Genomic DNA, 20905 nt, shown 5'->3' with positions numbered 1-20905 from the left:
ACTAAGCAGATTCAGAAGGATGTAGGTTGCAGTAGGTACTGGGAGATGAAGAAGCTTGCACAGGATAGAGTAGCATAGAGAGCTGCATCAAACCAGTCTCTGGACTGAAGATCACAATAACAACTGTGAGTTCACAAATCCTATAACGTAGTCCACTTACACAATTACCAGTTTCAGCGTAGAGGAAATGGATCCCTTGAAAAAATTTCTAGCTGAGTGCCTGAGACGGATTATTATCAGCTTGTTCACCTCGTGCTTTGATTATGCTGATATAAGGCAAGATAACACACGCTGTACCGTTTGATGGAGTCACATTACATGCTTCGTAAGCTGATAAGACTGTGATCGCTCCTTATAAAAGCGACTGACAGACAGGGAGAAAGTGTCTCCTACCAACATGATGTCTCCCGGCCACACGCTGTCTCTGCTGGTGATCCTGGGCGTCGGGGCCCTGGCTCTTCCACAGAGCAGCTCCCGGGCTCTCAACCAGCTACCCGTGGACTTTATCTTCGGAGCAGGCACAGCATCTTACCAGGTGGAAGGCGCCTGGAACGAAGACGGTAAGGACTATAGCAGTGTGTAATCCCCGCACTGTTGTTGGAGAGGGACAGAACATCACACCCGCAATGTAAGACACTGTACGTCGCTTTTTGAAATTGCTGTCCTCTAATTTAGTTCTGGAATAGGTTAGAAGGCACATTTTTCTCCCAAAATTACACTTCGAAACAAAAATCTTTCTTTTGGTATTTGGAAGGCGTACAAGAGTGTCAAAACTCCCAAGCAAGGAAAAAGTGAGATTATGGTTTAACATCCCGCTGTGCGAGCGCCTCGCTCTGGATGTCACGAATTCCTTCCGCCGGCCGGATTGAAGCCAATCTCAGGCCGAGGCTGCCGGAGGCCCATCCTCGTTTTAGGGTATTAAAGACGTTCGGAAAGCTTCAAAGTAGATTTCCTCGAAAATTTTTGAGAGTAGCATCGAACTGCATTGTGTTATTGATATTTGAGTTCGGAACTTCACGTACGATTAATATAAAAATTATAAAAATCCGATTGCTATATGGCTCCTTTTAGGAGGTCATTACATACGGATCACAAGTTCTAATTGGGAATGGAGGGTGAAGGAAACCTACCATTCCGAATTTGCCTTTAAAGATTCCGGCAAAAGTCATGGAAAACCTACCTATGTGAACGGACAGGGATTTGAATCACTACCCTCCCAAATGAGAGGCCGGAGTGTCATCCACTGCGCTACATCTTCAGGTCGAAACGTTCCAATATTAATTCTTACCTACATATGATCGAGGACAGTATTATAGCAAAAGAAGGGAAACTGGTGAACATGAGATGATAGATAAGGTAATGCGAGAAGAAATTGACAGAGAACTGCAAGACCTAAGTGGAAACAAGGTCCATGGTGTAGACAGCATTCCCTCAGAGGTACTGAAATCCTTGTGAAAGCATGCCATTACGAAACTATTCCAGCTGCTGTGCAAGATTTATGAGACTGGCGAAATATCTTCAGACTTCAATAAAGTGTAACAATTCGTATTGCAAGGAAAGCAGGTACTGACAGTTGTGAATTGTAAAACCACAGTTGTAGTAGTGTATATTTGGCGTGTGTATGTGTGATTGCCTAATGCTGTGAAATATCAAAATGGCTCTGAGCACTATGGGACTTAACTTCTGAGGTCATCAGTCCCCTAGAACTTAGAACTACTTAAACGTAACTAACATAAGGACATCACACATATCCACGCCCGAGGCAGGATTCGAACCTGCGACCGTAGCGGTCGCGCGGTTCCAGTCTGTAGCGCCTAGAACCGCTCGGCCACTCCGGCCGGCCTGTGAAATATCATGCATTTAAATAAACAGCTCTGCCATTGATAACCTACACCTAGAGGAATACATTAGATGAAGTCTTTAGTCGTCATGTTGTTCTACTCTAGCTTAATTAGGCCTATAATGTTGAACAGATATCCTACTAGAATGAGCGCAGAGAGATACGTCAAATTAATTTTCAAACAACAGAAAAATGAAAATGTATAAAATCAGTACAGAAAGTTAAACCCTACTCTTACTCTAACTTTGAGGCTAGGATGGCCTTTTTTTAGACAGACACACTAGGTTGGCTGATTCTGAGTAGCCCCGAGAAAGAAAAAACCTCAACTCTGACTGGCACTGACAGTAAAGAGCTCATGGAGCAAGCAAATGGAAGTCAACACGCTTGCTGTGTTTGTTTCCCTATCTGCCTAGCCGTGGTGCGCATATCACCGATTACAGTGCTGGGAGACTGTAGCGTCGATCTGCTCGATGCCGTTGGTCACCGTGCAGGAAACGTACTTTACATACCTATAAATTTTGTGTACACAGCGGACGTAATATGCTGTCCGAAAACTCCTGACGATGAAATTACTTCGGTACGACATAGAACGCGACTCGAGATTTCAGTTTGCTCATAAGCCAGAACAGAAAGTCAGATCAAGTATTCGTTGGTAAAGAGGCACTTCAGTATGCCTGAGACACTATAGAAAAGCAAAGAATCGTCACTGATTACAGACATATGCGTTAACCCTTTCCTAGTAGCGAAATCGACACTTTGTAGCTTCTGACAGTGAAGCTCTTCACTGACGTTCTTGTCAACGAAGTCTCTAGGTCACTCCCCATGCTTTGTTTCCTCTATCGACATCCGCAGGAGAGTCCCTTTACAAGCCATATGCTGGTTTCCAGCAAGGCTCGATATGTCTACGTGTGCACTTCCTGCAACGAATCCCTATGCACTAGGGCCATTGCTATTTTTCAAGATATCGGGAATCTGACATATTGAAATTTAAAAGAGGTATCGCTATCGGTCATCGATATATCGGAGGAAGTATCGATTTATCGACGAAAATACACGTCGACGTACCGCTCGTATCTGCTAACGCCAGCGATCTAGCAACTCTAACACTAGCTAGAATTGCGTGGTGAAGTTAAACGTTCCAGTTTCTGTTGGTAGCGCCGAGCGCCGATTAAGTCAGCATATCCCTTCACACGTTTCCGCCCGCCGCAAGAAACGATATTGTCATTTAGATAAGGGTTAACTTTTTCAGCAAGTATTATGTAGAATGCCGATGTGAAGAAATAGCACACTAGTCGCGTTAAAAATTGCTTTCTAACGCGACTGGTGTGCTATTTCTCCACAGCGGAAACCTTGTTAAACTATTCACACCGCCATCTCCCCAGTTCAATGGGAATTATTCTTTCTGGCACCTACACTTGTTTCACACAGTCAAAGAAAACGACTGGACATGTTGGGAACTCAAAAAGTAGTAAGTTTCGTTCACTTTATGTTCTACCACAATTTCAAAAGAACAGTTTCATTGTATTTACCGAAAATTGAGACAAAACTATAGACTAAAATATAAATATCGGCACTTTATATTGCCATTTAGATATCGATACATCGATGAAAATGTATCGCCGTTATATACCGATATCTCTTGGGAAAGGTACCGACATATAGACCTACCGATATTCTATCAACTGCCCTACCATGCATGTTACAAAAGCAGTGCCTCCCACTACATAAGTCACGTAGCCAATAGCCAGCAGTTCATCCTCTGTATAGGACACTGTTCTGGAACATTGTAAAATTCTAAGGACTCCGAAAATTACTATCGCTTCTCTACTTTTTGGTGGAAAACGTGGATTGCTGTCCCCCGTGAGAAGATTTGAGAAGAGTCAACTCGCAATCTCCGTTCGTGACTTTTGTACTAAAAGGATGTCTCCTCCTCTTGTAAGAAACTATCGCTCTCCAGCTCTGGCTAGCAGCACCTCTTGTTGCCACCGATTTTTTTTAGTGGCGGGAGTGCGTCTCGTATCCGATCACCGGCCTCGCTACGGGGAGGCTGCTATCAGGGTTGTAACGCCGCCACCTCCACTCTTACCTTTTTAGCGTAGTAAAAATAGACCTCTCATTTCAACACGACACGACATCTTTTCTAACCTGCGAATCGTCACTTTCACAGGAAAGTATAATGTCCATCTCTCCCTACTGTCAGCATTCAGCTCAAATTAATTCCCAGGCATGCAACACTACAGAAAATATCAGTACATGGTGGTGTCCAGTATCAGCCAAAGAAATGGTCAGTTACCCAGTCACTCATCATAAAACATGATCTCATATCGAATAAAATATGAGAACGAATTGGTATAATATTACATGTATGAGGCGAAAGACTGCCACCATACACAATATTGCGGCACGATCAGTTTAGTAATTCGTGGCTGCAAAGCACTGACACGAATTATTTACAGAAGACTGGAAAACTAGCAAAGCCAACATTTGGAAATATTAGACTGGTTTAGGAGATATATAGGTAAATGTGAGGCAGCACAGACCCTACGACTTGTCTTAGAAAACAGGTGGAAGGAAGGCAATACTACGTTTATAACATTGGTAGAATTAGAGAAAGGATTTGACAATGTAGACTGGAATGCACTCAGTTGGCAGGTGGCAGCACTAGCAGAAGAGGGGGTTGGGTGGGTTGTTTGGGGAAGGAGACCAGACAGCGAGGTCATCGGTCTCAACGGGTTACTGAAGGATGGGAAAGGAAGTCGGCCGTGCCCTTTCAGAGGAACCATCCCGGCATTTGCCTGGAGTGATTTAGGGAAATCACGGAAAACCTAATACTTATAATTGATTAATCATCAGAAGACGTATCACAATCACAGTTCGGGCATAGGTAGGTTAATAAGGCTTGATTCTGTCTACATCAGGAATGGGCCCAGTTTTTACATTCTTGACACTGAACCCATTTTAGCCCAGAACGTGAATTAGAGTAACTGTCACAGCACACTAGACAATAATACTCTAAACTGTATTTTTCGCTCTCAGACCTTTCACTACTCGTTTGTAAAACCTGTCGTTTAACAGACTTCCCCTTCCCTTTGCCTTTTAATTTTCTATTTCCTTGTGTTGTTTTACCTTTCTCTTTTCCCTTATTTTTTCCATTTTTTCATTGTTGTTGTTCACATTCCTTTTCTTGCTTTGCTCTTTTGGAATATCGGTTAAAATAGCGGGTTTCCTAAGACGTCTGTTGTTTGTTCTAATCCTTGGCAGTGTCTTCGGAAAAGGACGTACTGCTACTGGAGAGAAAGGGACTTTATCTCCGAGTTGTTCTTCCATGATACCAGAAGATGCAGGCAGATTAACATCCCCTGATGGCCTGGCACATCAAAGATTTATCTTGCATCTGTACTAATGTCTACAATGTCAGATGTATTAGCGTCTTGCTAGTAACAGTCTCTGATACTGCTTCCGACCTATTGGTGATTATGTTATGTGAAATTCCTAAAGCCACATTTGTTGCGTTTACTAAAGATAAATCGCGATCTGTAACATACAGTGGATCATAGTCGTTTTTTGTAAAATCCTTGGGATCATAAGGCCAAATGCCAGATTTCTGAAAGCGCTCATTACGTTTATGTGAGTCAATGCACGAGGTAGCGCGTATCTAACAATTTCTGGGATCTCATATATCGACGTTGCCTTGCCACGATTATCTCGTAGCCAATTATCCTGAGCCTTTGCACAATAGCTTTTGAAAGGTGCATTTACTCCAACATCCAATGGCTGTCGGCGGTGTGAACAATGAGGCGGGAATGACAGCATTGCAATTGAGTTAGATTTCGCTTGTTCCACCACTCTGACATCAGTATGAGTTTGGTGATTGTCGAGCAACAACAAAATCGGATCGGCAGGTGATGATTTAGTATGTTTGATAAAATGATATATTTCACGAACTCCGTAGCTGTCATCCATCCTGAAGTGTTTCCTCCGCCGACAGATTCCGGTAGTCCGCCTTTTATAAACCAATTTCTGTAAATAAGCGTTGGTGAAAATAAACATGGGAGGAACTGCATGACCTAATGCATTTATTGCCAGTTCCACTGTAACCAATGTACCTCGTTCGGGAGATACTATTATAATGTTTACTTCTCAACAAGAAGAAATTAATGTTTTCAAGCTGGTAATATTAAACTCATTGTTACTGAACCAGTGTGTGTAGTTTCTCTGTTCTCGTTTTGAACGAAATTTTCTCCATTTGACTGTTAATTGTTCATTTATTTTATGTAGCCACGATTTCGGCTTTATAGCCATTCTCAAGTGCATGTTTAAATGTTAAACAAAGTCTAACTTGACAGTGACATTCCATCGTAAAAAAAACAACACAGATTGGTCATACATATTTTAACATTTCAGCGTGCTTTGGAGGACGGCTATAAAGCCAAAATAGTCATTATGCAAAATAATTGAACAATTAACAGTCAAATGGCGAAAATTTCTTTCAACAAATTGTACATAACTGTGGGCCCCCATAAAAGAAAGATCTTATTGGAGGGATATGTGGTTCATATCTCCATCTGGCAACCTTGATATACTTTACCCAGGATTTCCTTATACCATCACGTCGGGATGGTTCACGCAACAAGCATATATCCCATCACTACCCGAGTACTCGGCCAAATGGGTCCACTGCGTTTCCAGTGACGTTAACTACGAAATCAGCAATGGTGACACCACTGCAACGTGGCAGTTTTCTTTCGGAGGTATTAACGGCTGCGGAGATATTTACTTGTGACCATACTGGCCACGTTTGGGCACCTTGACGTTGTAGAATAATTATTTATCTGTAGTTTCCTCTACTCGTCACATTTATTTGTTTTTATGTTTAATTTAACATACTGCAACGCGTTTAGAGCATGTTTTGCTCGACTCCAGGTGTATATACATACAGAGAAATTGTTAGTTAAAAGTAAAAGTCTTAAAATAAATCAACACAGGACATTTTCATTGTTCGCTGCTGGTTTGACTGTTGGGGTATTCGGAAGGAAGGACGGGCAGTGATTGACTAGAAATTATTCTTCCGCCATCCACCATAATTCCTCAACAGCCATACCAGCAGCGAACAATAAACAAAAAGTTCTTTGTTAATTTAGTTTTTTTAGACTTTCATTTATAATTAACAACTTTCTGTGTGTGTAAACGCCTGAAGAGGAGTAGAACATACTCGAAATGCGTTGCAATATTTTCAATTAAACATAAAAATAAATAAAAGTGAAGGGTATGGGAAAATACAAATAATAATTACGAAGATGATATTCGTGAGAAACCAACTGTAAACGATAACTCTGTTATTTAGTGTATAACCTGCATTCACTTAGAGCTGCTTCGACGAGTAGCAGCTGGTACACTCCCTTACCTATTGTTGCGTCTGGATGGATATTCCAGATGTAAACAACTGCAACTGGTTGCACAAGTTCTAGACTTCAGGCATCGTAATAGCGCTTCGTTATTACTGAAGTAGAATGAAAAGAACTTTTGTTTATCTAGGTGTTACGATATCTAAATCCTGAGTTATCGTTTTTTAGATAATTATTTGAAAACAGACGCTGCTATTCGATGAGAAGGTAGTTGATAGCTATTATTTTATATATAAACAACTTTTGGACAACTAATCGCGATTTTGTGGTTTTCACAGACAAAAAAAAATGTATGTATGTTAGCGTTTATGAAAATAATCGTGATCTTTGGAGACTGATAAAAGTGGATTACAGTACGAGGGCTCGCAGAAAAGGAATGCCTCCAAATTTTTTATGTGAAAACATAGCTTATTAAATGAAACAAACATTGTTAACATTCCATATCATGGCGACATACTTGCAGCCCTGCTAAAGCCGCGCTAGAGTAATTGGAGTCCTAGCGTGCAACGTGGTTGAATATAGCATACCTATGTCGGCGCGTGAAAAATTGCGTGCTATAATTGAGCTTTCAATTCGAAGAGGTCGTCCACACATGGAGCATCCTCTCCTTCGGTATGACAGTGTCAGACCACACACGAACATCTATAACAATCTTACGGCTTGGTTTCACTGTCATCAATCATTCTCCATACTATCGCGGGAGCGGTACCACCTACCACGCAAGGGGGCCGGGTTCAGTTCCCGGCAGGCGACTGAGTGTTGTGTGCCCTTCATCATAATTTTCGTCATCATTGACACGCAAGTCACCGACGTGGCGTCAACTAAAAGGACTTGCAATACGGAGGCCCAACCCCGAAGGGGATATCCCGGCCAATAATACCATACGATCAGTTTATTTCAATACTTAAAGAGCACGTTCGAGGACTTCCTTTGATAGTGATGGACCGGTGCAAGCAGAGGTGAGGTTGTGGGTCTGCCAACAATGTCAAACAATCTACTCTGACGGTATCAATAGACGGGTCTCTCGTTGGGAGAAATGTGTTCGTCGCCAGGGCATCCATGTTGAGAAATAAATGTAAGACATGAAGAGTAAAGATGTAGACTCTTAATAACGGTTTTTTTAAGAAGCTTTAAGAGTTTTCAAACAAAAAATTCAGATACATTACTTTTCAGCACGCTCTCGTATATATGGCTTTCATCTACCGACCATAACTGTATGGTTCATTTAAGTAGTAATCGTCCAAAAGATCGCGTAATTTATATTCCAATATCGTCATTTCGCCCGATAACGGCGCGAATCTGAGCTGCCAGCGAGATAACCACTGCTATGACCACGGTCTACGTACAGAAAAATTTCCAAGTCGCTTGTAAGGAGTTATAAAATACAAACTAACCGATCTATTGGCCGATTCAGAGGCCCAAAATAAGGAATGTTAAAAAGTGTTCTCATTATACACCAAAAATACATCCAAACAAAGACGGAAGTTCGGTTTTGCCGGGAAAGTTAAACAACAAAACAGTTACTCTAGTGCTTCTTGATAAGCGGCGTTGGAGATCCCGTAACCTCAATCGATGGCCGAAGACGTGAAGAGTTCCTGGGTCTACGTCTCGAGGCATGGTGACAGAGGATGTCGCCGCGGCTGCTATTACGGCATCGGAATGAACATGTGACTGACGAAAAGCATAAGCTCTCGGCTCCTGACCTAGACGGCTCACTGGGTGTGAACGACTTCCGAGTTTTTTTTTCCTTTATTATAATTTCATACCTCTGCCCCATGTGGGCAGAGATGGGCTGGCAGCGGCACAGTGTGCCGCTGCTCAGCCGAGAGAGTGTACACGGAAGAATGTTAAAAACAGTTAATAAGGGGATAAAAGATGATTTTATCACGTGAGAAGGGGAAACAATTGGGGTTAGAATGCACAAAAAAGGAGCAGATTAATGAGGGACATTTACATTAAGTCCACATATTTATAAAATCACACTCGACGAAGACGTAGTAAAGAAACACTGGCGGCACAGAGAACACGATAATAAACGGTGTCCACAGCAGAAAGCCACTCAGGGCGACGACAGGTAAAACACACTGCACTTGAGTAACACGTACGGCGAGCACTAAAAAACGACTGAGAGTAAACTGGATTTAAACTGGAAAGAACTGCGATGGGAGCGCTGAGCAGAGAGGAGAGGGGTCGATGGTGGAGGTGGGGCGCAGGAAAGGGAGGAAGGGTAAGGGGGAGAGCTAGTAGCATACCAAGGGACATGTGAAGGGGAGCATGGGGAAGGGAGCAATCCAAGAAAGAGCTTAAGTACTGGGAAAGGAGAAACGAGGAAGACAGGGGGGAGGGGGGGGGGGGAGGGGCAGAAGTAGGAGGGCGGAAGCAGCAAAGGGGGAGGGAGAGGAGAGGAAGCCCTCAAGAGGAGGGGCGGAAGATTAGGGACAGAGCTGGAAGGAAGGATAAATATCGGGGTGAAGCTAATCAACCGTGGTGGGGGCCTTCCAAGCCTCAGAGTGGGGCTTTATAGGACGCCCGCTCCAGGATACATCGCAGAATATTTACCATCACGTGTTGTGCGGAAGGAAATAGGTCCGTGTACACCGCGACCTCTTCTGGCGCAGACGAGGCCACCTGGTGGGCACCGATCGGTCTGCGTGTACAGGAAGAAAGGTAAAGCTGATCCCTACTCCGTCCGGGACCCGCCTTACAAATCTTGTCAGTGGGTGGCCGACGTTGCAGGCGCTCGGGCAAGCTGTACAGTATTAACGACGTATGCACGTTATTCAAAGGTTATAATGCATTAAAAAACTTGTGTCCAAGATTGATGTGAGAGCGCATGTTGGAAGTTTAGACATGGATCCAGAGTAGAGTGTAGAAGGGTAGGTAAAGACGAAAGCCCTTATGCAAGCAAATAGAAAGAAAGTTGCTGTTATGTCTCGTGGAAGATGTATCTAATTGGACGAATCTCTCGGTCTGGTAGTGAAAATCGCTTGAAGTTGGAAGGGGGAGGTTAATAGAGTGTAATTGTACAGTGTGTTAACTGTAAGCTAGCAGGTTGACAAAAGGGGGCTTGCGGGGAGCGGAGGAAGTAATTCTAGCTCCCATATAGACCGCAATGGGGTGAGAGCCTGCCCCTAACTCTACAGGCACTTTAACCAATGCTTCACGCTTTCTGAAAACCGCAGAGGTTAAGATCAGTTAGATAGGTTCATAATACAAACAAATCATGTTATGTATTGAAAGACAGCTTGCGTTAAACGCCAATAAATTAAAATTGTGCACTTTACAAAACAAATAGAGGTAGTATCCTACGACTACAATATCAATGAGTCAAAATTAGAATGAGTCAACTCATACAAATACCTTGGTGCAACAGGTTGTAGAGAAATGAAATGGAACTATCACATAGTCTTAGCAATAGATAAACCACTTCATTGGTAGAAACCAGGGAAATGTAATCAATCTACAAAGGAGCCTGTATACAAATGACAATAGCTTTCTTCGACCCAAAGGGTAGTGGCACAAAGATACTGAAAGAACCGAGCTGGCAGACACTTGAAGATAGACATAAATAGCCTTGAGAAAACCTACTTAGAAAGTTTGTAGCTCCAAATTTAAGTGATGTATATAGGAAAATATTATAGGTGCCTGCGTGTAGCTCCCAATGAGATAGCGAAGACAACGCTAGACGTTTTGGCAACCGTTCTTCTCGCGGTCCTTCCGTGAATTAAACGGAAGAAAGGCCTAGTAACTAGTACAATGGGACATACCCTCTGCCATGCACTTCACGGGGGTTTGCAAAGAACAGCCGTAGACGTAGATATAGATAGATAACTGTCGTAACTGTAACAATTGCGTACATTTTGTTACGATCAGACAAAACTACAATCGTCCAGCCATAACTGAGGGTTCTTATATGAACTAATCTATATGCAAAATTAGTTCACTTTATTACATGAATGAATAAAATATTTACTTAACTTGATACAATCCCTTGCCCAAGGAGTGCTAGGTAACTTACAACTGTCATTGACTATTGAAGCACTCTTGAAGTACAACGTTCGACGTTTGCAAAAATACAAGCCCATCCGAGACTTGACTGACACTGCTCCTATTCTATGATGTTGACTGCTTCAGCTGAGGTCACAAACTGGGGCAGACCGCTTCCGTACTCAGCTGTTTACTGACCTACGTGCGAGGGCGCTGCTGTGCCGTGAGAGAGGGTGTGTCTTCTTCAGCCTCTCCCAGTCGTCGTTGCGGATTGCAGTGAGACATCGTTAATGTCTGTTGTATCAGTATACATTGCTGACGTTGGTGTGGCTCTGCAATCGCTGGACAATACCACACATTTCTCACAAGGAAAGGAAACATTATGAAACAGAGCGAAGTACACTTCACACAACAATGGCACCTCACACAGTACTGTCTCACAGGTAGCATTGTGTGCAGCTAAAAACAACTGACAACCGATCGAAGCCTTTAGGCTTCTTCCATCTGCACCTACATCTACATGAATGCTCTGCAAATCACATTTAAGCGTCTGGCAGAGGGTTCATCGAGCCACCTTCACAATTCTCTATTATTCCAATCTCGTATAGCGCGCGGAAAGAACGAACACCTATATTTTTCCGTGCGAGCTCTGATTTCCCTTATTTTATCATGATAATCGTTTCTCTTTATGTGGGTCGGCGTCAAAAAAATATTTTCGCATTCGTGGGAGAAACTTGGTGATTGATAAGATTTCTCCGCAGCGAAAAACGCCTTCGTTTTAATGATGTCCATCCCAAATCCCGTATCATTTCAGTGACACTCACTCCCCTATTTCGCGATAATCGAAATGTGCTGCCTTGCTTTCAACTTTTTCGATGTACTCCGTCAATCCTATCTTGTAAGGATCCCACACCGTGCAGCAGTATTCTAAAATAGGGCGGACAAACGTAGTGTAGGCGGTCTCCTTAGTAGATCTGTTACATTTCCTAAGTGTCCTGCCAATAAAACACAGTCTTTGGTTAGCCTTCCCCACAACATTTTCTATGTGTTCCTGCCAATTTAAGTTGTTCGTAATTGTAATTCATAGGTACTTAGTTCAATTTACGGCCTTTAGATTTGAATGATTTATCGTGTAAACGAAATTTAACGGATTCCTTTTAGCACTCACGTGGATGATCTCACACTTTTCTTTATTTATAGTCAACTGGCAATTTTCGCACAATACAGATATCTTTTATAAATCGTTTTGCAACTTGTTTTGATCTTCTGATGACTTTATTAGTCGATGAAAGACAGCGTCAGCTGCAAACAACCTAAGACGGCTGCTCAGATCGCCTCCGAATCGTTTATATAGATAGGAAAAAGGGCCTATAACACAACCTTGGGGAACGCAAAAAATCACTTCTGTCTTTCGCAAAGTCTTCCCATCAATTACTACGAACTGTGACTTCTCTGACAGGAAATCACGAATCCAGTCACATGACTGAGACTATATTCCATAAGCACGCAATTTCACTACAAGCCGCTTTTGAGGTACAGTGCCAAAAGCCTTCCCCAAATCCAGAAATACGGAATCAGTTTGAATCCTTTGTCAATAGCACTCAACACTTCATGCAAGTAATGAGTTATTTGTGTTTCACAAGAACGATGTTTTCTAAATCCGCGTTGATAGTGTTTCAATAGACCGTTTTCTTCGAGGTAATTCATAATGGTCCGCAGCTCGTCGTCGTGCGGTAGCGTTCTCGATTCCCGGCGGGGTCAGGGATTTTCTCTGCCTCGTGATGACTGGGTGTTGTGTGATGTCCTTAGGTTAGTTAGGTTTAAGTAGTTCTAAGTTCTAGGGGACTGATGACCTCAGAAGTTAAGTCCCATAGTGCTCAGAGCCATTTGAACCAATTCATAACGTTCGAACACAATATACGTTCCAAAATCCTGCTTCATATCGACGTTAATGATATGAGCCTGTAATTTAGTGGATTACTCCTACTACCTTTCATGAACATTGGTTTGACCTGTGCAACTTTCCAATCTTTTGGTATGGACCTTCCGTAGAGCGAACGGTTCCACATGATTGTTAAGTACGGAGCTATTGCACCAGCATGCTCTGAAAGGACCCTACTTGGTATACAGTCTGGACCAGAAGACTAGCTTTTATTAAGTGATTTACGTTGCTTTACTACTCTGAGGATATCTACTTCTACGTTGCTCATGTTGGCAGCTGTTCTTGATTCGAATCCTGGAATATTTACTTCGTCTTCTTTTGCGAAAGTATTTCGGAAGGCTATGTTTAGTAACTCTGCTTTAGCGGAACTGTCTTCAATACTATCTCCATTGCTATCGCGGAGAGGAGGCATTGATTGTGTCTTGTCGATAACATACTTCACATACGACCAGAATCTCTTTGGATTTTCTGCCAGGTCTCGAGACACAGTTTCGTTGTGGAAACTGTTACAAGCATCTCACTTTGAAGTCCGCGCTAAATTTCGAGCTTCTGTAAAAGATGGCCACTCCTGGGGATTTTGAGTCTGATTAAATTGGCCTGTTTTTTTTCATTATTTCTGCAACAGTGTTCTGACCCGTTTTGTGTACTAAGCAGGATCAACTCCGTCGTTTGTTAAATTATTTGGTACAAATCCCTCAATTGCTACCGATACTATTTCTTTGAGTTCATGCCACATCTGGTCCACACATATATTAATTTGGAAGGAGTGGAGCTTGTCTCTCAGGAAGACGTCAAGTGAATATTTATCTGCTTTTTGGAATACGTATATTTTTCGTTTATTTTTGGAGGACTTGGGGGTTACAATATTCAATCTCGATACGACAACATTGTGTTCACTAATCCCTGTATCCCTTTTGATGCTCGTTATCAACTCAGGATTATTTATTGCTAAGACGTCAAGTGTGCTTCCACAACCGTTTAACATTCGCATGGGCTCATGAACTAACTGCTCGAAATAATTTTCAAAGAATGCTTTTAGCTCAATTGCGGATGATGTTTTATGCGCACCTCCGGAATTAAAGATGTATTTTCACCAACATATCGAGAATAAATTAAAGTCACCACCAACTATAATTGTGTGAGTCTGGCACGTGTTTGAAAACGTACTCAAGTTTTCTTTGAACCTTTCAGCAATTGCATCATCTGAATTGGGAAGTCGGTAAAGGATCCAATTATTATTTTATTTCGATTGTCATCAATCTCCTCTGTCGACACTAGGTCACCGGAACTATCTACTTTTCGCGACAAGATAAACTACTTGTGACAGCAAGAAACACGCCAGCACGCGTGGTGCCCAGGGAGCATCCCAGAGTGCCCCAGAGAGCTACAACACTAAGAAGAATCGCTTCTCGGCTTTAGCAAGATCAATGTGTAGCCTTTATTAATTATATGTAAATAAAGTTAATGATGTATAAATGAAAGAGGTTTTTGGCGCAAGTCGAGGAATCTGCGGTCTACATGGTCACAGAACTGTCTGAGTCTCTTTCGGAACATCGTTAGGTTCTTCGCAAAAATTCCAGCTGAGCTTATCTCCGGCTTTAGTCAGCTTTGAGTGTCTATAAAGATTTGAGCATCAGTGCTTTCTATTAGCGCTTGGACCTCTGGTACTTTCCCAACACAGCTACGACAATTTACAACTGTTATACCGATGGTTCCAGTATCTACGATCTTCCTCTGTTCGGCCTGCAGCCTTTGTGACTGAAACCCTTTTTGTGTTTTCCCGAGACCCTGTAACCTAATAAACCGCCAAGTCCACGTCACACAGCCCCTGCTATCCGTGTAGCCGCCTCCTGCGTGTAGTGGACTCCTGATCTATTCAGCGGAACCCGAAACCCAATCGCCCTATGGCGCAAGTCGAGGAATCTGCGGCCTACATGGTCACAGAACCGTCTGAGTCTCTGATTCAGACCCTCCACTCGGTTCTGTACCAGAGGTCCGCAATCGGTCCTGTCGACTATGCTGCAAATGGTCAGCTCTGCTTTCATCTCGCAAGCAGACTGGCAGCCTTTACCATATCTGCTAGACACTCGAAACAGGAGGGTATCTCTTCTGATCCAAAGTGACACACATCATTGGTACCGACGTGAGCCACCACCTGCAGTTGGCTGCATGTTGTGCTCTTCATGGCATCCAGAAGGATGGAGTGCACGTTAGCTTGCTTTCCCATTCTTGGCAGCCTTGTCCCTAAGGGGCCCCATAACGTGCCTAACGTTGGAGCTCCAAACTATCAATAATCCCACCCTCTATGATTGCCAGAATCTTTCAGGCTGAGACGTATCCTCTGAAACAGGACAGGCGCCGGCATCTGGCTCAGCAACAGTGTCAGCCACAGACAGCACCTGGAACTTGTTTGTCAGACAAACCGGGGAGGCCTTATGTGCGACCGCCTGGGAAGTCTTTCGCCGCCTGCTTCGCCCCGGGGCGACCTTCCACTCGACCACAGGTGAGAGGTCAGCTTCAGTGTGAGCACTATCTGGGTTGGCAACCGGTGAGGACCGATCGGAGGACTCGGATGTGCTGGACGTCCGCTGGATCCCCATGGCCGGCCCACAACAGTAGTGTCCATCCACTGCAGCCTCAAGCTGTGAAACCGAAGCCATCACAGCCTCGAGCTGAGAGCGAAGTGTCACCAACTCTGCTCGCATCCACACACATAACAATCAGAGTCCCTATCCATACAAAAGACCGTGGAAAACTAAACGACCCAGATAATCGGACTATCGGCACCAAAAACGCAAGAGCTGTGCCTAATAAATTAGTTTAATACTCAGAGGTTCAAAAACCTAACTACCGAAGCTCTTAGGTGAATCTACGTATTTTGCCCCTGCTTAGGAACTTGTAACAAGTCACAAAATCTGTTTACTTTCCGACGCAAACGAAAACGCGAGAACTGTGGCTATTAGATATTAAATTAACACGAGAAACTCAAGAAACTAAACTATTAAGCACACAGATGATATTATAAAATTCGCTCCTGGTTACGAGCTCGTAAAAGTCACAAAAACAGTTATTTCCCTGTTGCTGCGTGTGTCTCGGCCGGCTGTTGCTGCCTGACTCGGGACGTAGAAGCTAATCGGCCAGCGTAAACATACTGTAACGTGTTGTATGCGTGACGGCGGGTACCAGAGACGGACTGTATGGGAGAAAGTATGAAATAGCGTTTTTAACGACGTTGTGGTATTTGATGTTGTTGAGTAAGGAAAAGAGTTTAATGTGTGACAAGTGATCTTTTATTTTCCACATCACTGAACTTAATAGAGTAATGAACTTTTTAACTGCCAATCATGATTCAGTTTTGAGAATTGTATTTCCATTATTTTTACTAGTACTAGTTCATTCTAGTGACACCAGATCTTCCCAATGGAGAAGCGATCTGTGGAAGAACGGAAATCGACAAATAGAATTTTTTTTCGCAGGGAAAGGTGAGAACATCTACGACTACTGGTTGCACAACAATCCTAACCTGACAGTTGACGGCAGCAATGGCGACGTGGCGTGCGACTCCTACCACAAGTACGAGACAGACATCCAGCTCGCCAAAAATCTCAGCGTAAGTACTCACAGATAGCACAGTCTTCACTTTGCACTTATTTCGTAGGCTGCACGTCTCTCCCGCATTACACAAACATCTATCGCATCATTCAAAACTGTAGGAAGAGCAAAAAAGTGATCAAAAGAAAATTATTGCAGATAGCGTATAGGTTTTCAGAGTAATGGACAATGATAACAAGTAAAATAAATAAGTAAATAAAATTAGAAAAAGTCTGTTGTCAGGAAAGAACTTTTTCAGCGGTGGTCGCACTTCATTTGTGTGAGTAGTATGTGTAGCGCCGTACTCTGGACACAGTATGCATTTAGATTTCCGTAATGTGAAAAGCTTGTTCCATATTTCTAAATTATGTTTAAGTACTTGCCAACAATATGCCCTGTCTATAGCACTAACAAGTGTTATGTAGCGAAAAGAAACAGGTACCGGTGTGCTTGAGTTTAAGAAGGTTTAACCTGTCTGCCATAGCCAAAGCAAATTATTGCCGTACATGTGTACACATTGCCGTACACTTGTTCTGGTGCTCTGGGATCAGTCAGAATTTATGTTAGCATCTGAATAAAACAAATATTTTGATACGAAGAAGAAACATAGTTTTCTGTGTAAAGCCATTAAGTCCTGAGAAACCTACACTGATGGTAAAACAATCACAACACCAAGAAGGAGTTGTGCGACATACACGGAAGATGGTAGGAGTGTTTTTACATCTGATAGATGACGTCTATTCACTAGTCGCAAAGAGTGGTGCTAGTAGCGCCTCTATGAGACTGCAAATCAGGTTTGCTTCAAATACGCGCTGTACCGGCCATGAGTGTTCATTACCTTCGAAAATGGATATGGTGATTTGCTGTTAGGCAGGGATGCCTTTAAGACGACGAAGACGCCATTATTAACAGGTCACAGAGTTTGAACGAGGTCGTGTAATAGTGCTACGAGAAGCTGGATGTTCCTTCTACGATTCTGCACAAAGACTTGGCAAGAATGTAGCCACTGTACATTATTGCTGGCAGCGGTGGCCGCGGGAAGGTACGGTTGCAAGGAGGCCAGCATCCGTACGGCCTCGTGGCATTACTGAAAGGGAAGACCGTCGTGTTCGGCGTACAGCTGTGAAGCATTATACTGCTTTTGCAGCAGCAATTCGAGCAGCAGTTGGAGCCACAGTGACATAACAAACCGTTACATGTCGGTTACTTCAAGGACAGCTCTAAACTAGACACCCTGAAGAGCGCGTTCCACTGACCGCAAACCACAGCCGTTTGTGACTTCAATGGTGTCAAGCGAGAGCTCAATAGAGAGCAGAATGGAGGTCTGCTGCGTTTTCTGATGAAAGCTGGTTCTGCTCGGCGCCAGTGATGGCCGTGTCTTGGATACAGGGAGGCCAGTTGAAGGCCTGCAAACTTCCTGCATGCTTGACACGCTGGACCTACACCTCGAGCTATGGTCCGCGGTGCGATTTCGTATGACAGCAGGACTCATGGTTATCCCACACACCCTGACTGCAAATTTGTACATCAGTCTGACGATTCGATCTGTGGTGCTGCCATTTATGATTAGCGTTCCAGGGGGTTTTTTCCAACAGGATAAAGCTAGCCCCTATACCGCTGTTGTAACCCAACATGCTCTACGGAGTGTGGACATGGTGCATTTGCCTGCTCGATCACAATATCTGTCTCCAGTCAAGCACTGAAACTCCAGTGGCATCTACAAACAGCATTAACCGTCCCTTTACTGGCCGACCAAGTGCAACAGGCATCGAACTCCATCCCACAAACTGACATCTGGCACCTGCATGACACAATACATGCACGTTTGCATGCTTGCCATCAACGTTCTGGTGGCACCAATGGTACCAACATTTCACATCTGCAATGGCTTTTCCTGCGCTTACATTAACCTGTGAACTTGCAATGGTTTATTCTTTATTTTTTTATTAGCTTTCAGGATGTCCCCAGTCAGTCATCCCGTTAATGGAAAGTCAATGATGTCCGTACGTAAGCAAGGACAACGTAACACCCTGTCCTCGAGCGGAGAAAACCTATGACCCACCCAGAAATCGAATCTGTGCCCCTTCACTTAGCAATCCGCTGCGCTGAGCGCATAGCTACCAATAAGGACAACTTGCAATGATAATCACTTAAATAGCACTTAAATTTCACTAGGCAAATGTATTCCAGAAATTTCATTATTCTGTATTAATTATTTATTGAAGTTGGGATCTTTTTTCTTCAGTAGTTTGACCACAGCAAGTTGCGGTAAAAGATTTTTTAATGCTCCTATAAGACGAATGAATTTAAAAATAAGGACAAGTTTGGCACTTTCTGATACAGAATGTGTTCGAAGTAAAGTACAGGGTATAGGACTGCGATAAAAATATTGCTGTTTGTAGAAAACAAAAACAGATACTCGTTCAATGGAATCCTTGCTGTATAATGGCAGCTCACGTAAGCGTACTAAGAAAGTAATGTTAGCGACACGACTAAATTCTTCGGTGATACAAGTAATCTGATGATATCCGTCAGTAAGAGATTTCCATACGCAAAGCAAAAGATTTCCATTCTCACTAAGAGCTTCATTCTCACTTTTATACTGTAATCGATACTGACAAAGTCCGAAACGTAATGAGGACAGCGGAACTGCAATTGCTAGTGAGCAGTGAACGAGCCGTGGAGCGTCACACATTTGGTTTGCAGCTACGGGCATAGAACACATTTCCTCAAGCGTTAATTTACGGTCTGAAATCAAATCGTAACCGAAGTAGAAGCCAAGTAGTCGTAAGACAAGTCGAGAATCCAGGATCAAGTCTCCTAACTTGCCCACCCAGCTAGCCGCGCGGTACGACGTTGCTTCCCAAGCGGGAAGGCGTGCCGGTCCCCGGCTCGAATCCACCTGGTGCATTAGTGTCGAGGTCCGGCGTGCCGGCCTGCCTGTGGATGGTTTTTAAGGCGGTTTTCCATCTGCCTCGGCGAATGCGGGCTGGTTCACCGTATTCCGCCTCAATTATACTACGTCGGCGATTGCTGCACAAACACTGCCTCCACGTATGCATGCATTCGTCTGGTATGAGACGTGAGACGTTCCCGGGGTGGGGGTTCCACTGGGGGCCGAACCGCACAGTAACCCTGGGTTCGGTGCGGAGCGGCAGTGGGCTGAGTGGACTGCTGTAGCCTGTTGTGCGGTTGTGAACCACTGAGGGCTACGGTGGGGACGAAGTCTCTCCGTCGTTTCTAGGTCCCCGGTTCAAAACCCAAGCTTCCTAACTTAAACAAAGAAGAAACTAGTCGAATATCGGCATTTGAACGTCGCTTACTGGAGACTTCGTACAGAAACATATGGAATATAGATGAGACTTACAGACAGCACCTGCTACCATCCCTGCAATGCTGAGGCTTAAAATTTCGGGTGGAATAAAGTTGAGTTTCTGCAACTAGAACTGAATCTAACTGTTAAAGCTTTTCCATTTTTTTGCTGAAATCAAGCATTCGTTTTTAACATTTAGGTGACTTGTTGATGTAGTCTAACTCATATATTACTCTAAGTAACATAATAATGCAAAATTCCCGGTCGCTGCCGTTTTTACAACCGGCCAGGGGAAATTGTAACAAAGAAGGGTCTGAAACATTGTATTTACAATTATTTCTCCGTATGCTGCTTATAAATACTAGAATTACGTTCTATTCTGAGAATTTCTATTTTTGTTACACTATGCGTCATTTAGGAAACTGCTTCCATAGGACAGAGAATAAAAATATCAGTTTGGCTAGAACCAATCAGTTTGCAGGCGATTCATTCAACATACGTGTAATTTTTTGTGATTTCATAATAAATGTGATCTGATTTTATGAATACGAGGTGTGTGAAAAAAGTAATGAACTGATAACACTACGAGATATCTGGCAACACTGTGTTGTTCTACTTATGTAGACCGGTGTGCTCATCCCTTCCAGATGCCCAGTCCGAGTTTCAGCTCCTTATAGCCATCAAGTGATTTTTGAGAGCGCCATCGGTGAAGTTGTATTTTTGTTGTGTGTTATGAAAATCTAACAGCGGAATTTAGAGCAATGCTATGCCGCTATGTTTCTGTTAAACTATGGGAATCCGCGAGTGTGACCGTTGAAAAGTTGAAA

At 43.3% G+C, this 20905-nt stretch overlaps 1 protein-coding gene across 1 annotated transcript in view; it reads left to right on the top strand.

Annotated features, from left to right (window-relative positions):
- Positions 1–397: 397 nt before the first annotated feature.
- Positions 398–20905, top strand: part of LOC124805623 (myrosinase 1-like) — an 86757-nt gene continuing 66249 nt past the window's right edge. The window contains exons 1-2 of the mRNA XM_047266189.1: positions 398–560; positions 16651–16784. Of these exons, the coding sequence (XP_047122145.1) occupies positions 398–560; positions 16651–16784 (297 nt within the window). The remainder of the gene's footprint in view (positions 561–16650; positions 16785–20905) is intronic.

Source organism: Schistocerca piceifrons, chromosome 7 (assembly GCF_021461385.2).
Source record: "Schistocerca piceifrons isolate TAMUIC-IGC-003096 chromosome 7, iqSchPice1.1, whole genome shotgun sequence".
In the NCBI taxonomy this organism is placed as follows: domain Eukaryota; kingdom Metazoa; phylum Arthropoda; class Insecta; order Orthoptera; family Acrididae; genus Schistocerca; species Schistocerca piceifrons.
Note: the sequence above shows the minus strand (reverse complement) of the source record. Positions and strands in the feature narration are given on the sequence as shown.